The 21422-nt window shown below is 55.7% G+C and overlaps 1 protein-coding gene across 2 annotated transcripts in view; it reads right to left on the bottom strand.

Annotated features, from left to right (window-relative positions):
- Positions 1-16203: 16203 nt before the first annotated feature.
- Positions 16204-21422, bottom strand: part of ST7 (suppression of tumorigenicity 7) — a 240472-nt gene continuing 235253 nt past the window's right edge. For both annotated transcript variants that reach the window (XM_055314566.1, XM_055314568.1), the window contains one exon: positions 16204-16545. In XM_055314566.1, the coding sequence (XP_055170541.1) occupies positions 16450-16545 (96 nt within the window). In that variant the 3' untranslated portion in view covers positions 16204-16449. The remainder of the gene's footprint in view (positions 16546-21422) is intronic.

Here is a 21422-nt window from a genome sequence, read left to right as displayed (position 1 = left end):
CATGGTCCACACCTTCTATACATGCTTTCCCTGCCACGTCTCAACTTCTCTTCCAAAGAAGGGAGGCTCTGCCTTGGGGTCGGGCTGTGGAGACAAGTCATGGCAACGTGTGGCAGCTGAGTGATGACAATGAAGAAGGGCGGGAGGGTGCCCAGGAGGAGGCCGGGTCTCTCCCCAGAGCAAGGCAATTGAAGATCAATCGGTTCACACAACTTTGGCCTGTGCTAATTTCTTTATATTGATTTGGAAAGTTTCAATTGGAGATTTTAGCCAGATAATTAATTTCTTTCTCTGCTTGTTTTTGCATTTGAATTTTGGCCAACCTTAGAATTTAGGGATAAAGTGTCCAGTGGAGCAGAAAAGCATTCGGAGAAAATATTTAGGGCAAACATATATTTAAACGCACCTGTGTGCTGGATGCTGAAGGGCCTAGGGCAGCGCTTCCCAGACTTTGCTCCCTATTAGAACTACCTGGGCAGCTCGAGAAATGAAAGCACACCCCCTGATGCCTGGCTGCGCCCCCATCCCGACCCAATCACGATGTCTGGGCAAATCAATAGTCTTGAAAGACTCCCCAGGTGATTTCAAGGCACAGAGAAGATTGAGAACAACTGGTCTAGAGCAAAGACACTGAGCTCGGGGGCAACCCAGCCCCGGGTCCATGCTCTCATTCTTCCACTCCCGAGTTGTGTGACCTCGGGGAGAAGTAAAACACTAGAAGTAACTAGGGCCAGAAGTTACCCCCTAAGGAGAAACAGGAGAAGCAACTACTGTCCGGGGAGGATCAAAGGAGGCTTCACAGAAAAGATGGCCGTCGACCTGAATTGTGACCCGTGGGACCATTTGGGTTGGCAGAGTGAAGAGATGGATCTTTCTGACAGAAGGAATAGCAGGTGGAGGCGTGGGATAAAGAAAACCGGGTTCGAGGAACAACGGGGAGGCCCACGTGGCCGGAGCGAGGGGCACCAGCGTGGTGGGCAGTGTCAGGGGTACCACGGAGGCCTTTGTCCTCCCAAGAAGCCTGGGCCTTTCCCTGCTCACCATGAGCAATCAGTGCTATCTCTGAGGCAGAGACAGGATGATCAAATCTCTGTTTTTAAGTGAAAAGCGAGGAGTTTAGAGGTAGGCGAACCAGGAAGATGGCGATGGCAGTGGAGCTGGGAGAGGGAGTGAGGCCCCGAATCACAGACCGGACACCAGCTGCATGGCCGCCTGGCAGCATGAGCTGCTCATGACCCGGGGGCGTCACCCTCTAAGGTTTCTACGTACGTGGCTGGTCGGTAGGGTCATGTACACAAGATGGGTGACTTTTAGGGTGAAGACTCCGAGTTCAGTTGGAGACAGGCCAAGTCCGAAGTGAGGTGTCCCACTCGCGGTTGGAAATGTAGGCCAGGCGCTCAGAAGAGTCGGGGTGGAGTCAACGTGGGTGGGGGAGCGACCAGCGTGTGGGTGAAGCTGAGGGAGAGAATGACACGGTGCTGGGAGGGAAGCAAAGCAAGGAGGCCTTCCAGGACCAACAGGAGAACTTTGGGAGAGGCCCACATTTAGAGCGACAAAGGGGAACTTGGGTCAGAGAGCCTCAAGGAGAAGCCGGGGAAAGAGAGTCATGAAGGTCAGGAGAGGAGGCTTCCCGGGGCTGCGTGGGCAAACTGGGATTAGGAGACGGGCAGTCGTTGTTTTCCTTTGGAAAAGTAGGACGTGTGGGGCCCGAACTTGGGGGGTTGGAGAGGGAGTGTGGGACCGTGTTGGGCATGAACTCCCTAAAGAAGAGGGTGGGGAGATGGTGAACGGTGGCTTCGGGGAGAGGGAAGGCTGGAGCAGCACTGGCTTCTGTGGACATATTTCACCACTCGTTGAAATCCACGACGAGGACACCGACCAGGAGGCAGCAGAGAGAGGAAAAACGGGTGCGGTCGTGTCCTGGGGAGAGGGAGCAGGTGAGCCAGTGCGGCTCGAAGGGGGGCTGGGCCCAAGGGGGAGACACCCGAGCCTGGAGTTAATGCACCATTAATGAAATGCATTTTTAAATGGGCTGTGGGACCTGGCTGGCAGGAGAAGGGCCCAAGGAGGGCGAGGGCAGGGCGCTGGGGGCAGGCGGGGGGCAGGCGGGGGGCAGGCGGCCGGCCCGTGGGCGGGACACGAACCGGACACAGGCTGCCTGGGAGCAGGTAAGGAAGGGCCTGGAGCCCAGGCTGCCTCAGGAAGGGAGGTGGGGCCTCCAGATTTGGGGGATGAGGCTTCGGGACCGGGGTCAAAGCCAGGGCACAATGCAATTAGCACTGAGAAGTGGCCCCTAAGCTCTGGGACATGGAGCTTTTTTTTTTTTTTTTTTTTCCCACATGCTGTTTTCATTATGTTTGGGAGGGACAGGGGGTGAGACAGGGGATAAGCCGGGGAGGGACGGGAGGCAGGGGCAGGGCCGGGCCTGTGGGTGTGAGCGGCGGTGGGCAAGGGCCCCGCCCTCGTGTGCCCGGCCCAGGGGGAGCTGCTTCTAGAGAGTTCTGCAGGCACCTCCGGGAGGTGAGAGGCACGCGTGCCCTTGTCCCAGGACGCGCGAGGACAGCCTCCCCTGGACAGAAGCACGGCGACGCGACCATCGAGAATGTTCGAGAGGCTCTTCTGAGGGCAACAAGCGGAAATGCACTGGAAACAGCACCAAAAGGGGCAGCGGGTTCCAGGAAGCCAGAAACCCGGCGGAATCGCCGCGGGCAGCAAAGGCGGCGAGGCTTTCCACGGACGGACGTCCTTCTAGATGCCGGAGGCCACCAAGCCCTCCGTCCGCTTCCCCGCCGGGCCATGGCCTCACCCGCCTAGTCGCCTGGCCTCGCCTTCCCTCGCCCGCTCGCTCCTCACCTGCTGATCCCCGGCCCGGCCGGCGGTGCCACCCAGGGACCGACCCTGGCACCGGGAGGGTGGCGGCGGGCAGGTGTCCCTCTGGGCGGGTGGTGGCCGGGCAGGTGTCCAGGCGGGTTGCAGCTCCCAGGGATGTCTCCCCCACCTCGTGTCTCCCCCACCTCGTGTCTCCCCCACCTCGTGTCTCCCCCACCTCGTGTCTGCCCCCACCCGTGTCTCTCTCCCCACCGGGTCTCTCTCCCCCCCACCCTGGTCTTTCCCCCCCAGGTCTCTCCCGGCTCATGTCTCTCCCCTCCATGTTTCCCCCCCGCCAGGTCTCTACCCCCCCCCCACCGCCAGGTCTCTCTCCCCCTGTCTCTCTCTCCCCCCACCGGGTGTCTGCCCCTCCCAGGTCTCTCTGCCTCCCATCCGCATCTCTCCCCCCCGCCCATGTCTCTTCCCCCCCCCAGGTCTCTCCCCGCCCAGGTCTCTCCTGGCCCGTGTCTCTCCCCTCCGTGTCTCCCCCCCGTATCTCTCTCCCCGCTGTGTCTCCCCCCCATAACTCTCTTCCCCCGTGTCCCCCCGCCCTGTGTCTCCCCCCATGTCTCCCCAGTGTCCCCCTCATGTCCCCCCCTGTGGCAGGTGGCCATCCCCAGGCCTGCCCCCCCCAGCTAGTGCCCCCCACCAGCAGAGGCCAGCTCCGGGGAGGCTCAGCAGCAGGGCGGTGGCGGGGGGCAGCACGGGGGACAGGGCCGCACCCGCCGGTTGCCCCGAGTCTGCAGGATGCCCGGCACATGCACCCTCCTCCTCCAAGGCCTGCGTGATCCCCCCAAGGAGCCCAGAGCCCCCGAGGGCGCACAAGCAAGCGTAGAAGGCCTGGCGGGTCAGGGGGTGAGGAAGGGAGCACAGAGGGACGGGGACACGTCTAAAGGACACAGCCCCGGGGCCACCCCTCGGCCACCAGTGTAGCTAGTGGTCCTGCCGGGCTCCCTCCTCCTGGTGACACCAGGTCGCGGGTCCTTCAGATGCAGATAAACCAGGAATGAATTGCAAGTCGATGGAAGGCGGCAAGTTCGGTGTCAGAGTCCTGCCCTCCTACCCATTAGGGGGGCGGGGGAGGGGACAGGGTCCCCTGGGGACACACCTTCCTGGCATCACACCTTCGTGGCCAGCGATTGTGCACCCGGAGGGCACAGGTCACCCGAAGCGATGGGAAGCCCACGCGTGACCGGGGAGCAGTCCTGAGCCATCGGGTCACCGGGGAAGCCCACGAGGCCGGCCCTCAGGCTGCGGCCTGTCGGGGCTTTGACGCTCAGGGGAGTCTGAGCATCTGCTTCAGACGGAGGAAAGCTGAGGGGGCAGCGGCCCTGCGCGTGCCGTTCTGCGGTGGATCGTTCGCCGGGTGCACACGCGCGGGGGTGCGGCCGCTGGGGGGACTGGAACGGGCGCTGCTGGGGAGGGCCGGGGACTGCTGGGCTCTCCGGTTTGGGGAGGACGCCGCGGTTAAGTAGAGGCACGTCCCGTTGGCAGGGGACACACACTGAGGTGTCGGAGGGGGACGCGGCCCTGGTCAGCGGCCAAGTCTCAGGAAAGGGCCTTCGGACAGACAGAGAGACAGGTGGCACTCCCCACTTGTCTGCACTTTTTTGTTCCACAGGCTTAAAAAACATAAACCACAGAAAGATCAGTCTCTGGGTTTAAAAAAAGGGAGCATTGCTTTAGGGTATGTAATGGGTTGAATGGGGGCCCCCCACAGAGTCTGTCCACATCGCGGAACCTGTAGGCGCTTTGCAGCTGCAGTGATGTTAAGGCTGTTGCACGAGGCCACCCCGGCCTGTCCGAGCGGCCCTAAGCCCGATGACTAGCGTCCTTGCAAGAGACACCCAGACCCACAGAGGACAAGCCAGGTGGAGGCGGAGACACAGATTGGGGTGCAGCAGCCCCAGGCCAACGTACACCCAGAGCCACTTTTCCCAGGAATGATAAAAGGCATGCAAGGACTCTCCCCGAGACCCCCGAGGGGGCGCACAGTCCCCCTGACACCTCGATTGCAGACTTCGGCCTCCAGAACCAGAAAAAAGATATTTCTATTGTTTCAAGCCACCCAGTTGGTGGTAATTTGTTACCAGCCCAGGGAACGAATGCAGGATGCTTTTCCCCTTTAATGTCTTTGGGGATGGAAAACTAAGTAGACTGAAAACAAGCTGTGCTTTTGGGGGGTCTTTGCCAACCGGGGCGCTGGAAGCCAGGGGGCACGTTCATGCTCTCGGGCATGCTGCGCTCCTGAGAAAGGTGGCTTTCCGGGTCCCACCACCGGCAAGCTCCGCATCTGACACCCGCCCCCCCTCCCCCGTGGCCACGTTGGGTGCCAAAGCTCTAGCGTGCTGGGGCCCTTCCTGAGGCAGCCCTTCGCAATCAGGAGGGGTTTGGGCGCCCGGGGGACATTTGACAATTTCTGGACACAGTTTGGGTTGTCATAACTGTGGGATGGGGGTTGCTACTGGCATCCGGTGGGTAGAGGCTGGGGACGTTGCTAAATATTTTATGATGCGCAGGACCGTCCCTCACCACAATTATCTGGCCTGCAACGTCAATAGCGACGAGGTCAAGAAGCCCAGTTCTAAGGGAACAGCTTCCTTTTTTGTTCTACGAAGGCTGCTCACACTTCTCCGTCGGGGTAAGAACAGGAGAAGGAAGGAGGAGGCATCCCACAAATCCTTCGGGACGCTTTTTTTTCACTGTGGTAAGAAACGATAACATGAAATTTACTCTCTTGACAAATTTTTGGGTGCGCAGGACAGTATTGCTAACTGTAAGGGCTGTGTTGTAGAGCAGATCTCTGGAGTGTCTTCATCTTGCATAACTGAAACTTTATACCCTTTTAAAAACAGCAATTTGCGTGTGGGGGGGGGGGCACCTGGGTGGCTCAGTGAGTGGAGCATCTGCCTTTGGGGCAGGTCATGATCTCAGGGTCCTGGGATGGAGCCCGGCATGGGGCTCTCTGCTCAGCCGGGAGCCTGCTTCTCCCTCTGCCCCTCCCCCTGCTCATGCTCGCTCGCTCTCTCTCATTTGCTCTTTCAAATAAATGAATAAAAACTAAAAAAACAAAACAAAAAAAAAAAACAACGGCAACTCCCCATTTCCCCCTCTCCCTATCCCCTGACAACCACCACTCTACTCTCTGCTTCTCTGAGTTAGGCTACTCTGGATCCTCATATAAAGGCATCCTGCTCTGACCAGCTTACTTCGCCTGGCATAATGTCCCCAGGGCTCACCCACGTTGTCACATAAGCCAAGATTCCTTCCCTATTTCAGGCTAAATAGAAGTTCATTATATACGTAGACCACAATTTCCTTATCCGTTCATCTGTTGATAGACGTTGAGGTTGTCTCCACCTCTAGGCCTTCGTGAAAATGCTACAGCGAACCTAGCAGTGCAGACACCTCTTCAAGATCCTGATTTTAATTCTTTTGAATAAATACCCGGCCGTGGAATTCCTGGGTATTTACTACCCAATTCCTGGGTATTTACTACCTATGGTAGTTCTATTTTTGACTTTTTGAGGAGCCTCCATGCTGTTCTCCACAGCAGCTGTACCGGTTTGCATTCCCACTAACACTGTACGATTTTCTCATTTCTCTACATCCTTACCGACACTATTTATCTTTTGGGTTTTTATTTTATTTTATTTTTTATCTTTTGGGGTTTTTTGATAATAGCTAACCTAACAGAATATTTCTCTGGGGTTTTTATTTTATTATTTTGTTTTTTGTCTCATTGATTTTGAATTGCATTTCCCTGATGATACTGAACACCTTCTCATATACTCATTGGCCATCTGTCTGTCTTCTTCAGAGAAATGTCTGTTTAAACCCTTTGCTCATTTTTATTTTTTAAAAGATTTTATTTATTTATTCATGAGAATACACAGAGAGGAAGAGAGAGAGAGAGAGAGAGAGAGACAGGTAGAGGGAGAAGCAGGCTCCGTGCAGGGAGCCCTACGCGGGGACTCGATCCCAGGTCTCCAGGATCAAGCCCTGGGCTGAAGGCGGCGCTAAACCGCTGAGCCACCCGGGCTGCCCCCTTTGCTCATTTTTTTAATTAATTAATTAATTAATTAATTTATCTATTTATTTATGAGAGAGAGAGAGGCAGAGACACAGGAGGAAGGAGAAGCAGGCTCCATGGCAGGAGCCTGACGTGGGACTCGATCCTGGGACTCCAGGATCGCACCCTGGGCCAAAGGCAGGTGCCAAACCACTGAGCCCCCCAGGGATCCCCCTTTTGCTCATTTTTAAATCAAGTTATTTGTTCTTTTGCTATTGACTTGCATGAGTTCTTTATAGATTTTGGATATTAAACCCTTATCGGTTATATGGTTTGCAAGAATTTTCCATCATTCTGCAGGTTGTCTGTTCACTTTGTTGACGGTTTCCTGTGCAGACCAGAAGCTTTTCAGTTGGATATCACCCCACTTGTCTATATTTGCATCTGTTGCTTTTGGTTTTGGTGTCATATCCAAGAGGTCATTGCTAAGACCGATGTCATGAAGCTTTCCCTCCGTGTTGTCTTCTAGGAGTCTTGCAGTTTCAAGTCCTACTTTTAAGTCTTTGATCCATCTTGAGTTGCTCATTGTGTACAGTCTAAGACGAGGATGCAATTTTATTCATTTGTCTGTGTATCTCCAGTTTTCTCAGTCCCACTCATTGAAGAGACTCTCCTTCTTCCCACTGTGTATTCCTGGCACCCGCGAGAGTTTCAGTTGACTGTGTATGCACGGGTTGATTCAGTTTAATTGAATATAGGTCTTTATGCTGGCTTTTTATGTTTTTTAAAAAAAGATTTTATTTATTTGTTTCTGAGAGACAGAGCGTGAGTGCATACAAACGGCAGAGAGGGGCAGAGGGAGAGGGAGAAGCAGACTTTCCGCTGAGCACAAAGCCTCATGAGGGCCTCAATCCCAGGACCCTGAGATCATGACCTGAGCCACCGGCAGACGCTTAACTGAGCCACCCAGGTGCCCCAGTACCATGCTGTCTTATTGTGACTTTGTAATATATTTTTATACCAGGAAGTGTGATGGTTCCAGCTTTATTCTTCTTTCTCAAGAGTGTATTTGGTATTTGGATTATTTTAGGATTGCTTTTTCTATTTCTGTAAAAAAAAAATGCCACTGGTATTTTGATAGGGATTGCACTAAATTTATAGGTTATTTTGGGTAGTATGAACATTTTAATGTTATTAAATCTTCCAATTTACGAACATGAGATGTCTTTCCATTTGTTTGCATCTTCTTTAATCCTTTTCGTCAATGTTTTATGTTTTGAAATACTAAGTCTTTAATCTCTTTGGTTAAGTTTATTCTTAAATATTTTATTATTTTTGGTAAATGGGGTTATTTTCTTAACTTCTTTTTTTTGATAGTTCATTGTTAGCCTTCTGGACTATATGTCCTCTGGTTCCAGATGTCTGTGGTCTGCAGTAGGATGCGGGCTATGACACTGACTTAAGTAGGATATAGGAACAAGCAGAAGATCTGGGATTTCTCAGGAGTCCCAGCCTCACACCTTTCTCTTCTTTTCTTTTTTTTTTTTTTTAAAGATTTTATTTATTTATTCATGACAGAGAGAGAGAGAGGAGAGGACAGGCAGAGGGAGAGGGAGAGGGAGAGGGAGAGGGAGAGGGAGAGAAGCAGGTCCATGCAGGGAGCCTGACATGGGACTCGATCCCGAGTCTCCAGGATCACACCCCAGGCCGAAGGCAGCGCCAAAGCGCTGGGCCACCGGGGCTGCCCTCCTCACACCTTTCTTGAACTTGACCTCTCACATATGTAGAGAGTTTTCAGGCAACTACCGTAAATTGGCTCTGAACACACTCAAAGACAAAGTTCGATTCTGACCACCAAACTACACTGTACCCAGAGGGCCAGTATCCAAGCCATGAGTTCTGAGAGCCTAAGTTCTCACATGATGCAGCCGAGAGGAAAACACTCCGAGGACCCTAGTCACCTCTCTGTCTCCCCAGTCCTTCCTCCTTCCTTTGCTCAGCATTTGCTGCCCACAACCAATGCAAACAATACACTAAACATTGGGAACACAAAGATAAATAAGTTAATCATTTGATAGAGAAGTTATGAGCGCTGTCAATGGCATCAACAAAAAAAAATGGCATCAACAGTGGGAGAGTGTTGTTTTTATTTTTTTAAAGCTTCCTATACATGATGGAGAAAATCAAATCAGGATTCAGATATGTCACAGGAGAGATGAAGAAACCTTCTGGAGGCATAAAATAGAAACAAATATCTCAAAGCTTGTTCCAGTCCTTCCTGCAGCAGAAAATTGGCCGTGGGATCCGTAGAGCTCCTAATTTCTGAAAGTCCAAGGTGCATTTTAAGTATCTGCTGAGACCTTCCCAAACTAAAAGGATCTAGAGATATTTTCTAAGGCAAGTATACATCTAAGTCCTGAAAATCTACATGTAGAGAACATTTCTTGCTGAAATTCAAATATAACTTATGAGTCCTGCTGTGGATGCTATCGGGCCCCTTGAGTCTCAGGCTGTCAGTAGATATAACCGCAGTGGAGCAAGACAGAGAAATTAGGGCCTGGGGCAGCTGTCATGACTCACATTCACTGTTCTTACTTGGATCATGTAGGAAAAGCAGGTGGATTACCTGAATGATCCGTTTAAGACATGTCTTTGGCTAAAGTGACCCGTGATTGTTGGGCAGTCTCATTTGACACTTTGATTTAAGTAGATGATTACCGACTTGCCTATACTTTGGCTATTTTTAGATTCTAACATCGTCCAGAAACCAAGACAAATGTGCAAATATGGGCAAAGATACCCGAAGGAGAGGAGTACAGAGGAGGGGGGGCTCTGCCGTCCTCGCATAGGAAATGGCAATCCCGGTGCCAAACGCCGATACCCTTTCCGGTGACAGCTGTGGGCCCATCAGAGCTGAGCCACCACCGCTCGGCTAATTGAAGAGCCTCGTAGGTTCTCTTCACCCTCAAGAACCTTTCTGATAACTAGCTCTCGACCGGCTCCTTTTATGGCCTCGGGCAGCCCCAAGAGGCTGAGATGTATTTTGGACACAATCTGATCCTCATTTCGGGAGCGCCTCAGGCCCTCCTCTTCGCAGCTGGGGGAGACGGCGGCGGCTCCAGAGGCTCTCGGCCCGGGCCCCTGGCATCACGTTTCCTCTGAAGAGCCCGTTATCTTGAAGAAGAGAGGTGCCTGGCGCTCGTCACCGTGCTGGCAGTGACGGGGACGGCGGAGGGAAGGCGTGCGGGGCATCGGCACGGCGAGTTGGGTGGGAGAAGTGGCTCTGGACCTGCTCACCTTTGGAGAGCCTTTGGGTCCCGCGGGGACAATCTCACGAGCCTGGCAGGACAGTGTGGCCGTCCAGCCGGGTCTGTTTGCCACTTGGGAAAGCCCCACGGGAGGAGAGAGCTGCAGTGTTACCTGGCACCAGGTGCGCGCGAGCCTGTCCCCAGAGGACTGTGACCCTTGCCGGCCACCGGCATGCACGCGCTGCGGAACTCGGTGCAGGCCTCGGACTGGAAGAACGAATGAAGCAAAGGAGGGAGATGGAGGCTCATCAGGCCCCGGGCCTGGGCCCTGAACCGGAACAAACGGTTGCGGTGAAGGGACTAAAAGGACTCTGTCCTGGGCCACCTCTCCAGCTGTGTGCCATGACGTCACAGGGGCCGCCTAAGAGCGCCTGGCGGCAGGAGGCAGGACCCCGGGCCGAGGGGTGAAAGCGGGAGGAGAGATGTTGCGGCTTTTTGTCAACGGTCTGGACGGATTCGGACACCCTCGTGTCCTACCTCCCGTAGCCACTGTGGCCACTCGTGTTCCAAACTGTCCAGAAAACTCTAAAGAAAAATGTTCTGCGCCTCTCCAGGCTGACCCTGCTCACCGCGGGCACAGCTCCCGGAGGACAGGGACGGCCGGAAGAGGCCTTGGGGACGCAGGAGCCCCACCGCCCTGACCCGGCCCGGCTGGCCACTGGGAGCCCCAGCGGTGGCCGCCACCTGCAGCGGCCTGTGAGCCACTCGGGGGCACCACGGGAGGTGCCTGACCTGACCCTGCAACTGGGGAACTGCTTTTTAAAAGTAAAAGCAGGAGGGCGAGCAAATCTCATCCAACAGAGTGCGCGGGGGGACCGCGGGAGCAGGGCTTCTCGCTCCCACGTCCCATCCTAGCCGCAGAGGGACCGTCCTAGTTGTCACCAGCTGGGGAAGAAAAGCAAAATATACTTTGTTAGTTACAAGGCCTAGAGGCCTTAGGGCTGGTGACCGCCCCCTTATCTGGTGGCCCCAGGGGTGCTAGTTCCCGAGGGTCACTGCTGGGCTGTTCTTGGGTGGCCGGGCCGCGGGGGGTGGGCAGGTGACTGGAGGCCCCACGTGGCAGCAGGTGCCACAGGCCGGTGCCCTCAAGCGCGGACACCGCCCACCTGCGCACCACGGTATCGCCAGGGACCAGGTGCCCCGTGACGTGCAGAGCGGCAGCGGTCCACGGAAGCTTCCATCAAGCTGCGGTCCCGACCACGGAATGAACACATTGTATTTCATTTTACTCCTTTTCTCCCCGGACTTCAGGGAAGTGACGCCGGCGTGCACTCCAGCACTGCCTTCTCCTGCACCGGGTCGGGTCCCCTCCCCCGTCCTGGCGACCTTTGCAGCCGTAGGTTCTAGAGCGTCGACGGTGGCTCTAGGCAGCGCTAGGTAACCGGCCAGGAGGCGAGGGCCGCAGTGCAGAACCGGCTTCGTCCTGGCGCGGCGGGCAGGACAGACCACCAGTGGGACCCCACGCTGCAGCTCCAGTGCAATTCCAGGTGCAGTTCCAGGGGTACAATCCAGGGGTGCAATTCCAGGGACAATTCCAGGGGTACAATCCAGGGGTGCAATTCCAGGGGTGCAATTCCAGGGGTGCAATTCCAGGGGTGCTTGGGCGAATGTGGCCACACACCTGGCACACAGCAGATCTTCGGGAAACATCAGCCACGGGAGGAATGAGCACGGGGCCAGAGGTGGGGGAGGTCATCCTTGATTTGAGGGGCTGGGTATCACTGCAGTGGTAACTCCCATCTTCTCCCCACATTCTCCCTTTTTATTGTTTCAAGCAGGAGTGCAGATTCCCGGTTCCTTGCCCCAAAAGCAACCAGAGAAGCCACCTGCGGGAGCCACTGCGTGACGCTGCCCGGTGACCAGGGGGCCCAGAGCTGAAGGCGCAGCAGGGAGACACAGGCGGGCCGGCAGGGCTGGGCCTCAGGCCCTGTGGCTCGGGGGCCCTCAGACTTCGGGGCCGGCGGCCTTGGCTGATGCCACCGCCGGAGGGACCAGGACACGGCCGTGGAATGAAGTTTTCGGGCCGTGGGGGCTCCGAGCAGAAGGAAGGCGGTTGTAAATGACGGGTGGGGTTTCTTTTTCCCTTAATTATGCTCACTCCACGCCCTCTCCGCTTGCCACCTGTGCCCCTTCCCTGGAAAAGCACACACCACCCTGAGGCCGGCTTGCCTTCACATGAGGGCCAGTTGGGGTTTTCCCATCTGAAGGTTTTCTTCCAAAGGCTGGTCCCATGCAAGCTCCAAGGCTGAGGACCCGAGGGGGCGTCCCATGGCCCTGGGCTGGATACAGGCTGCAGAAAGGGGGGAGTCTGCTTCGTGTCTGCCCTCTCTGCACCTGCCAGAATCAGAGATACACTCGGGGGGCGGGGGAGAGACACGGGCGCTTGCTGAGGTGTGTCCCCAATGCTCTGCAGTGCTCCAGAGCATTCCTGCTGGGCCCTGTCGTCAGGGCGAGCTCCTCTCTGGCCAGCCTAAGCATCCCTGACCCTCGCAAGCCAGAGCAGCGTGACTAGCTCGCTCCAGCCCCCTCCCCTTCGACAGTCCAAGGTGACAGGGATTCAGCACACAGATCCGTGGCCGCCTGGTGAAGCGCGTGGTCACAGGGCAAGCAGCAGAGCAGTACCAAAGAGCGCAAGGAGCAGAGACGTGTCTTAAGCATGCTGATGGAGCCCCTGGAGTGTCATATTGAAGATGGATGTGATTTAAAATAATAATAATAATAATGGAAAGAAAGATCAAAAGTTTACTCAGTAGCCCATGGGTGTAAGGTGTTAGGGTTTACTGGATTTGGGGGCACACGCTGGACTACCTTTGCTGTGTCCGTTAGATATTGCAGATGGACCTTAAAAATAAATTCATGGAAGGCCATGAAGGAAACCCGATTATTAGGGAATACCCAACTGTGATCATTCCTGGATAAGCAGGAACCAAAGCAGAAATTTCTAGGAAAGAACAAAGAACACGTCACAACAAAATGTAAGGGACAAGAAAGCTACACTTAGAGGGAAATTTATAGATTTAAATACCTCTTTCTTAAAATAATAAGCCAAATGTTTGTCGAAAGAAATTAGAAAAACTATAATCCTTCTCAACAAGGGAAATCCAGAAGAGCAAATAAAGATAAAAAGCTTAAAATATGAAAATACAAGGTGAGAAGTATGGTTGAATGTATCAGCAAGTCTAAAACTTGGTTCTTTGAAAGAGTAAATTACCTAAATTTCGTGAGGCTGATTCAAGTGGGGGAAAGGAGAGGAAAATACACGAAATGAGAAATAAAGAGAACCACGGAGACAAAGGGTAGTGAATAGATGATATATAATTAATATAGTTATATATGCGTGGTGCGTGTGTGTATTACCCTGTGGTAACACACTTGAGTGCGTAGAGAAAATGGTAATTTCCTAGAAAAATTATCAACTAGACATAAGAAGTGGAATATCTGCACAGAGCAATCACCACTGCAGATAGTAAAAAGTTGATCAAAGCTCTACCGTCATTAACAAAGATCTATCGTCAACAAAACTCAGATGTTGCACATCTGAGTTTTATCTGATTTTTGAAAAGCAAGTAATGTCAACGCTTAGTTATTCTGGGCCATATAAAAATATGGGAAGCTCCCCAATTCTTTTTATAAAGGCAGAATGACATTGATACTGAGCACTGATAAGTTAAAAAACAAAACCACCCTCCAGATCAGTCCCGTGTGATCACGTTGTATTACTTCCTATGTACCTTGCGGGATTCAGTTTGCTAGTATTTAACTTGGAAGGTTTGCATTTGTAATCCCAGGAGACACAAGTTGACGCTAAAGGACTTCTTCCTTCTTCTTGTTCTGCAGGGAGGAACGATCTTCACCGAGGGAAGCCCATCGGAATGGGTTTTGATGACCTAGAAACACCTAGAAACAAGAGCAGAAAGCAGGAACGCAACTTGGATTCCAGTCGCCATCGCAACAAGAAGACGGGAACCGTGGACCTTGAGCCAAAATGTGTAAGAACCACATAAAAAAACGATCATCTTAAAAACTCGCTGTCCCCGAGGGGCTGCTCCGGCTCCGCCTCTCCGTACACTTGCGTGGAAGCCCTAACAAGGGCCGGAGGCTTGTCTTCAGGGGCAGCAGCACAAGGCGGGAGCTGAAAGGACAGCAGCAACCCCCCCCCCCCCGGTGTCCAGGCCCAGGGAGACCAGAAGGGCAAGGGTGAGTCACCGTTGCTCCCACGAGTTGAGCAGAGGAGTTGAGCAGAGATGTGGAGGAAAGAGAGCAACTGGGGTCACAGCCTGTTTGAGGAGCGACCCTGGGTTGTAAGGGAAGAGGTCTATTAGGGTGGCAGGAAGTTTCGAGAAGCCTCCCTGCCCCCTCCCGTGATTAGCTCCTCTCGCGGACGGACGGTGGACCCATCTTCCCCGTCTTTTCCCCACCTTTCCCTCTCCATTACTCCCTTGCCCCCTCGAAGTCTGACTCTTGCCTCCCCTCTCCAAGAAACCCCTTCAAAGTCCTAATTATAAATTCACAAGGTGCTTCTAAGCCCTCGTGTTTCATTTCTTTGCTGCGTCCCCTGCAACCGAGGTTTCTAACCACTCGCCCTGGGCCACTTCCACTTGCTCCAGCCTCCGGGCTCTGGAAACGTTCACTTAAGCTCCCTGCAATCCCGAGTCCCAACGCAGGTCACGATCTCTCTGGGACTTTGGTTTTCTCCTCTGTTGAATCAGATAATCATAGTAGATAATCGCTACATGCTCCTCCAGCACGAGTTTACAGTTCCCAGCCTTCCTTGGGCCTTCTCGGTTGGCACCAACCCCTCTCCTCTGACCGTGCATGAAGTTGTATTCGCGCCTGTCAGGAATTGCATCAACTCGCTGGACAAGTCATTTGAACATCACCGCAGGTCAGGATTTCCGTTAGGGGAAGAAGCAAAGAGGCCAACGAGGCAGACACGGTCACTGCCCCCAAGAGTCGCGCTGCGGGCGTGGATGTAGGAGGTCCGCCTCTTCCAGGGTAGCTTCCTCAGAGCCGGATCCAGCCGCATCTCCCCTCCGGGGCTTTGCACAGGTGCAGCGTAGAGGGAAAACTTGCCCGAAGCAGGAGAAGCTCCTGTGCACCTAACGTCACCTGCCCACTTACGTGGCTCTTGGAGGAGGGACGGCAGCCAGCAGGGCGTGCAGCGGGGAGGAGGTGCGCTGGTGGCGCCTTCCCCACCCACTGCCTGCCTTACCGCTCACGGGGAACCTTTCAGGAATCTAAAGACAATGGGAAACAAACTGTCCAGGACAGTCGTTTGTTTGAGCACCGGGCCGAGGTCTCAAATAGAGGAGCCTTTCATTTCAGATAGAGGACCCGACGTTACTTTTCTTCTTTTGCTTAAGTAAAGCCAGGTGTGCAGCAGGTGTGAATCGCAGGCTTCCGAAGGCCGTCAGGACACATGGCCATCTGGGTTCGGGTCACGAAAGAACTCCACGAACACTTACATGTAAGCATCAGGGATACGAAAACTTATTATTATTTTTTTTTTAAAAAAGGCACCCCTATGAGAAAACATTTTAAGAACGGCAATGCTGAAGAGAGGCGAGGTCTCCCACGGACTGCTGGGTCTGCAGGTTCTCATCGAATTTTCCTTCTCGCCACAAATTCTCATCCAGCAAAACCAAGCTGTAGGACTGAGTTCTAGTCAATGGGTAGAGCCTCTGACCTGGAACAGCCCGTCATGGCACCATGCTGTTTCCTCCATGACTCCTGTTATCCTTTGTGGAAGCTGTTCCTGGGTATCTGGTCTATAAGAACCAACAGTTCAGGGCTGAAAAAAATGGTACTTTTAAGCCAAAGACATTCCACTTTCCAAGTCACCAGCTGGAGGTGTCCGAAGGGCCCAATGGGAGGACTTCCATGAGCGAAGCAAACCACCATGGGGCCTTCAGAGGATCTGGGTCCTCAGTAAATTAAATGTAAACCCACAGGTGTATTTGGGACACCAACACTTTTAGGGTTGGGAGACACAGGAAGACACGCTGGTTGCTGCAATACACAAAAGTTTATTTTTGATTTTTTTTTCTTTTCTGAAGGCAAAATATAATAGAACCGAACATCAATGAATTTTGTACAACAAAAACAGCTTTTAATATGGAACAGACAGTCCATGAACAATTTAAAATCTCGGAATGGCTTCCCTTTTTCAAAGTCATGCTTTCTTGCGGTCCACGAGGAGTTGGCACGAAGAGATGGTGGCAGCCCACTGGGCGAGGCGCGTGAAAGGGCGGGCGGGCTTCCCTAGATCCGCGTCAGCTGGTGCCACAGGCTGGATGGGAGGATGCTTTCCACTTTCTCCATGACAAAGTTCAAGGGGGCAAACAAAGTGCTGAGGAACTGCAAGGAGACCAGAAGGGCACAGAGTCAGGACAGACGCCGTTCAAGACTGTAAAACGGACCTCTCCAACCTGTGCGTGCACCTGTACCCCACGCCTCGGCGCCGTGCAAGTCTCAAAGGGCACAGTTTCATATTTCTGCTACAGGAAACCCAGGTTGATGGCCACACCTGCCCTCCAGCCCCCACCCCCGGCCACGACACGGAGGGGAGAAGCCCCTCCGCTCCTGACAGCCGGCCCGCCGGGTCCAGGCCGTCCGATCCCGTGCAGGTGACTCAGGCAGTGGGGTGACAAGTAGGCAGAGGAGCTACAAGACGGTACAACCCCGACCACCTGCCGCCTTGCTGGGTACACAGCTCACTTTAGGGGGAGAGGGTTTTGGGAAGTCGGGTTATAGGGCTGTGAACTGCCGGGGTCCCCTGGGTGCCCGTGCTGGTCTCTGAACCCCCCGCTCCGTGGAGTGGGCTGCGGGGCCGGGGGTGAGGACATCCCACTGGCCAGTCCGGGGATGACAGGGCCTCACTGGAGCGCCGCCCTGAGATCTCTAGGATCTCCTTCATCTGGTTTCTAAACTCCTTTCTGCTTTTTTTGTGGAGAATAATGCTCGCTAACCGGGCCTGTTCAGGGAAGCCAAGTGTCCGCCTGAGGCTCACTTCCCCTAACCCCAAATTTGTTCTGATCATGTTCTGTGAAGGCTCAGCTTCATCCCACAGGCCGGCCAGCCTCTGCGAGAAGAGGCCCCCAGCAGAGCTCCGCACGACGGGGGGAGGGGGGCGCTCGGGTGCTCTCCTCGATCCCTGTGTTCAGAACCTTATTATCCGGGATCCCTGGGTGGCGCAGCGGTTTGGCGCCTGCCTTTGGCCCAGGGCGCAATCCTGGAGACCCAGGATCGAATCCCACATCGGGCTCCCGGTGCATGGAGCCTGCTTCTCCCTCTGCCTGTGTCTCTGCCTCTCTCTCTCTCTCTCTGTGACTATCATAAATAAATAAATAAATAAATAAATAAATAAATAAATAAATAAATAAAATTAAAAAAAAAAAGAACCTTATTATCCCACCAGGGCTCGATACCTGGGTCCTACCCTGCGGAGTCGTCTGTCCTAGTCCCTTGTTCCCGGCAAAACGCTGTCTCCACCGCCAAGGATTTCCCACAGACGTACAGTGTGGCACAGAAACACGCATGCAGAGCGGGGCATGGTTCTGGGGTCGAGGTAGGAGGGTCTTTATTGAAGTTAAAACAGGCCCCTGCACCGCCCCTATGTTCTACGGATTCGAGATCTTCAAGGCGATGGGAGGCAGAGTCTCCGAAATTCACCCGACCTCAGAATCTTGCCTTCTTTGCTGTTTTTAAGAACCAGTAGAACCTAACCGGGAAGGTGTGTGACACGTTACAGCTGGACCGGTAAGTGCAGCTTGACCGTTAGGGCCAAGGAAACTCAAGATTCGGGGATCCTTCCCCAAGGTGTGTCTTTTACATCAATTAAATATATTTAGTCTATAAGGCGGCCGAGTGCTGGATGAGCTCTCCATAAAGGAGACCAGGGTAAAACTCCCGGTGCCAGGAGGCCAAAGCCAGGGCCAAGGGAAGGGACAGGCAGCCACCAAGGCCACCCCCCCCATGAGGTCCTACTACCACACAGACAGACGGCCGCAGGGTGGAAGACAGAAGCCCAAAGAGCACCGGGAGGGTTCACAGAAGGGAGAGGATCCATTCGGCTGGAAGGAGCGGGAAAGGCTTAGGCAGGCAAGCGCAGCGGCCGCAGCGGACGGCTGGGACGTCACACCGCACAGGAGGGAAAGGACGGTCCGGAGAGAGACCCGAGCGGGCGAGGCCCCGGGCTCGGTGCGCAGTCACCGGTCTGACCACGAGGCCGTGCGCAGCTCCCTCCGCCTGGAGCGATGGCTGGGGCCCGGCTGGGGCCCGGCTGAGGCCCGGCTGAGACCCGGCTGAGACCCGGCTGGGGCCGGCTGAGGCCTGGCTGAGACCCAGCTGGGGCCGGCTGAGGCCCGGCTGAGACCCGGCTGGGGCCCGGCTGAGACCCGGCTGGGGCCCGGCTGAGACCGGCTGGGCCGGGCCTCCAGAGCACGCGGGGGTGGGGGGCCCAAGCCGCGCTGCCTCTGCAGCTAAACGGGCATCGCGCTAGCACCGAGCAAACGCGGACGGCCCTTTGGTCGCCTTCTGGAACCGTCCCTCGCTGTGGGCACAGAACCCCGGGGAGGCTCACCGTGCGGCCCAGGGACCAAGAGTCCCTGCCCAGGCTGCTAGGACAGCGTCCGTAAAACCCTAGTTCCGAGACGTTGTTTGTAACCGGAGGCCACCAGGCACGTGGCCACCGTGTACTAGCTCTAGGAGGGGCTGGGCGCCCAGGTACCGGTCAGCCGGCCACCCCACGGGATGCCGGGGGCCCCGCAGCGCGGTGGTGCTGGGCTGAGGTCACCATGCCCTGGAGACCTGAGCCGGGGCAGAGTCAGAGCCGCGGCAGCTGGCGGGCGGCGGGCGCAAGCGCTGCTCACGGGCTGGGCCCGGGCCGTTGGGGCGTCAGGCAGCCTCAGCCCGGGCGGCCCACAGGGCCTGCTGCCTTGGTCTGGGGCCTCAGCCGACTTGCATCACAAGGCACAGTGAGGCCTCCGGAATTCAAGAGGGACGTGTGGGGCCCATGTCGGCCACTGGCCCCCTTCCCACCCTGCGCCACACAGCGCCCCCCGCCTCCTCCGTGAGGCCCGCACGACGAGGGGGCCCCAACACCCCCACGCTCTCGGTTCACGGCTCCCCCTCCCGTCCGGGGTGCTCCTCCAGAGAGCAGGGAAAGGATCCCCAGGGCCCTTTCCTAAAGATGCTAATTCTCTGGAGGCTGCCTTCCTCCTCATCCTCATCCCTCCCCACGGGGAGGCAGGCAGTGCGGGGATGGGGTGTCGGGGTGTCGGGGGCTGCTGAGCCCGCCACTTGGGGACCACATGGAGGCTAGAGGCTTCCATCGGGAGCCACAGAGGGGGCGTCTGCGGGACAGGCCCTGCTCGGGACGTCCGCCTAGACGTCTTCGCACGTAGGGACATCAGTGAGCACGGGTTCTGGCCGGCGACTCCGCCGAGGCACAGAGGAACAGCGGTTCCACCTACGCACTTGGGACACCATGGCCTGAGAAGTTAAGTCTGGATGAGCAACAGCAGGCAGCCCCGGAACGGCCCATCCGGCTCAATGTCCAAAACTGCCATCCGGAGGCCAGAGATACGTGGTCCGAAACGCACACGACTCCATCAGCGTCTTACGGTGACAAACGGCAACTGGACTAACCACAGGAGCGTGAGCGTGACGCTTCAATCGCCTGCTCCTCCTTTTCCTGAAACCCCATCGGGTAGAGGCAGCTCACGGCTCCCCGCGCTCCGCTGGCGCCCCGAGTGCCGCCGCTTATCTCCAGAAGTGCCAGGTGCCCTGCTGCGACCAGACAATTGACATTTCTCTGTAATCAATGTCAGACTTCAAAGGGGTCAGGGCCCGTAAGTGAGGCCGGGAGTCGGGGGCCGGGGGCGAAGGAGGGGGTGCGAGGAGGAAAGCCAGAGCCCTTCAGAGCCCGCGGGGTCAGATGCTGACCTTCCCACGTTCTGAGAGGGGCTGGGCCGGGGACGATGACTTCTTTCTAGGAGTGACCTTATCTCATTCTAGGACGCCTCGGCCTTAAGTCCTCGAGGTAGACTAGATTCGGGGGGGGGGGCAGCTGAAGCCGCTCATCTGACTGCCATCCAGGGGCTCGCGCCTTGCTGCGTGCGTCTCCGCATATGAACACACGGGCCAGCTCCCGAGCTCCGAGCAGCCTGGAGGGGCAGTGCCATCTCCCTGCACCTCCTAACGTCATCATCCCAGGGCGGGATCCCAGGCGAGGCCGGAGTCCTTTCACAGCTGCAAGTGGCCGCGGGGCGGCCTGGGGGGCGGCCGCAGTGACCGGCCGCCTGGGGGAGGGTGCGGTGGGGTGGGGTGGGGAGGGCCTGGCCCCCGCAGACCATCCACCTTCCTTCCCCACGAAGGCTCTCCAGGCATTCTGGAAGCTGTGAAACCTTCGGGAAGGGCAAGACGAGCGTGTCCTTCCAGACAGAGCTTTAAGGGCACACCGACGGCACCGCATCTGGAGACCGCGAGCGGCCGACCGACCCCGACAGCCTGCAGGGTCCCAGCCACGGGGGCCGTAAGGCAAAGTGACGTTTCATCCGATCATCTGATCTGGACTCAAAACCGAGGCCTTGGAAACATGAAAGGATCCCTAATGAACACATCGCCCTGAAATTCTGGAGTCTTTTCGAGAGAAGACCCAGGCGACCTCCACTTACCACCCCCCAAGTCCCTCCACCTTGGAGCCCTTTCAGGCGGCTCGTCACCCCGCTCGGCCTGGTGGTCTTGCCCGGCTGCACACCTGGATCTCCTGGGAGGCTCTGAAACCCCACGTGCCCCCGAGGTCAGCACCCCCAGTGGGAGGCGGCAGCCCCCAGGCACTCGCCAGCCTCCCCAATGCTTCCAGGTGCAGCCAGGGCAAAACCCCTGTTGCCTAGAAAGCTTTCGCCTCAACAGCTCACCCCGGACGGGCAAGTGGCTGTTAAAAATTTCAGCTGGCCCCAGGCCCGTGTTCTTAGAAGCAAACGTAGCCCTCAACCCCCGTCCGTCCTCAGAACCTGCTAGAATCCTTGTTGAAAACACGGATTGCGGGGTGGCCAACACCCAAGGTTCTGACTTTCTGGGGGTGGAGCCAAACGGATCCATGTCCCCTCGGGTCCATCCTGACCCGAAATTCCTGCCAAGTGCTCTTTGCTTGTTAGACGAGGAACACCGGGACAGTGACGCACTCTGACAGAGAAGACTTGAAAACTTTAAGAGAAGAACATTTAAAGGAG

The sequence above is a fragment of the Nyctereutes procyonoides genome, unplaced genomic scaffold (assembly GCF_905146905.1).
Source record: "Nyctereutes procyonoides isolate TBG_1078 unplaced genomic scaffold, NYPRO_anot_genome, whole genome shotgun sequence".
Classification (NCBI taxonomy): domain Eukaryota; kingdom Metazoa; phylum Chordata; class Mammalia; order Carnivora; family Canidae; genus Nyctereutes; species Nyctereutes procyonoides.
Note: the sequence above shows the minus strand (reverse complement) of the source record. Positions and strands in the feature narration are given on the sequence as shown.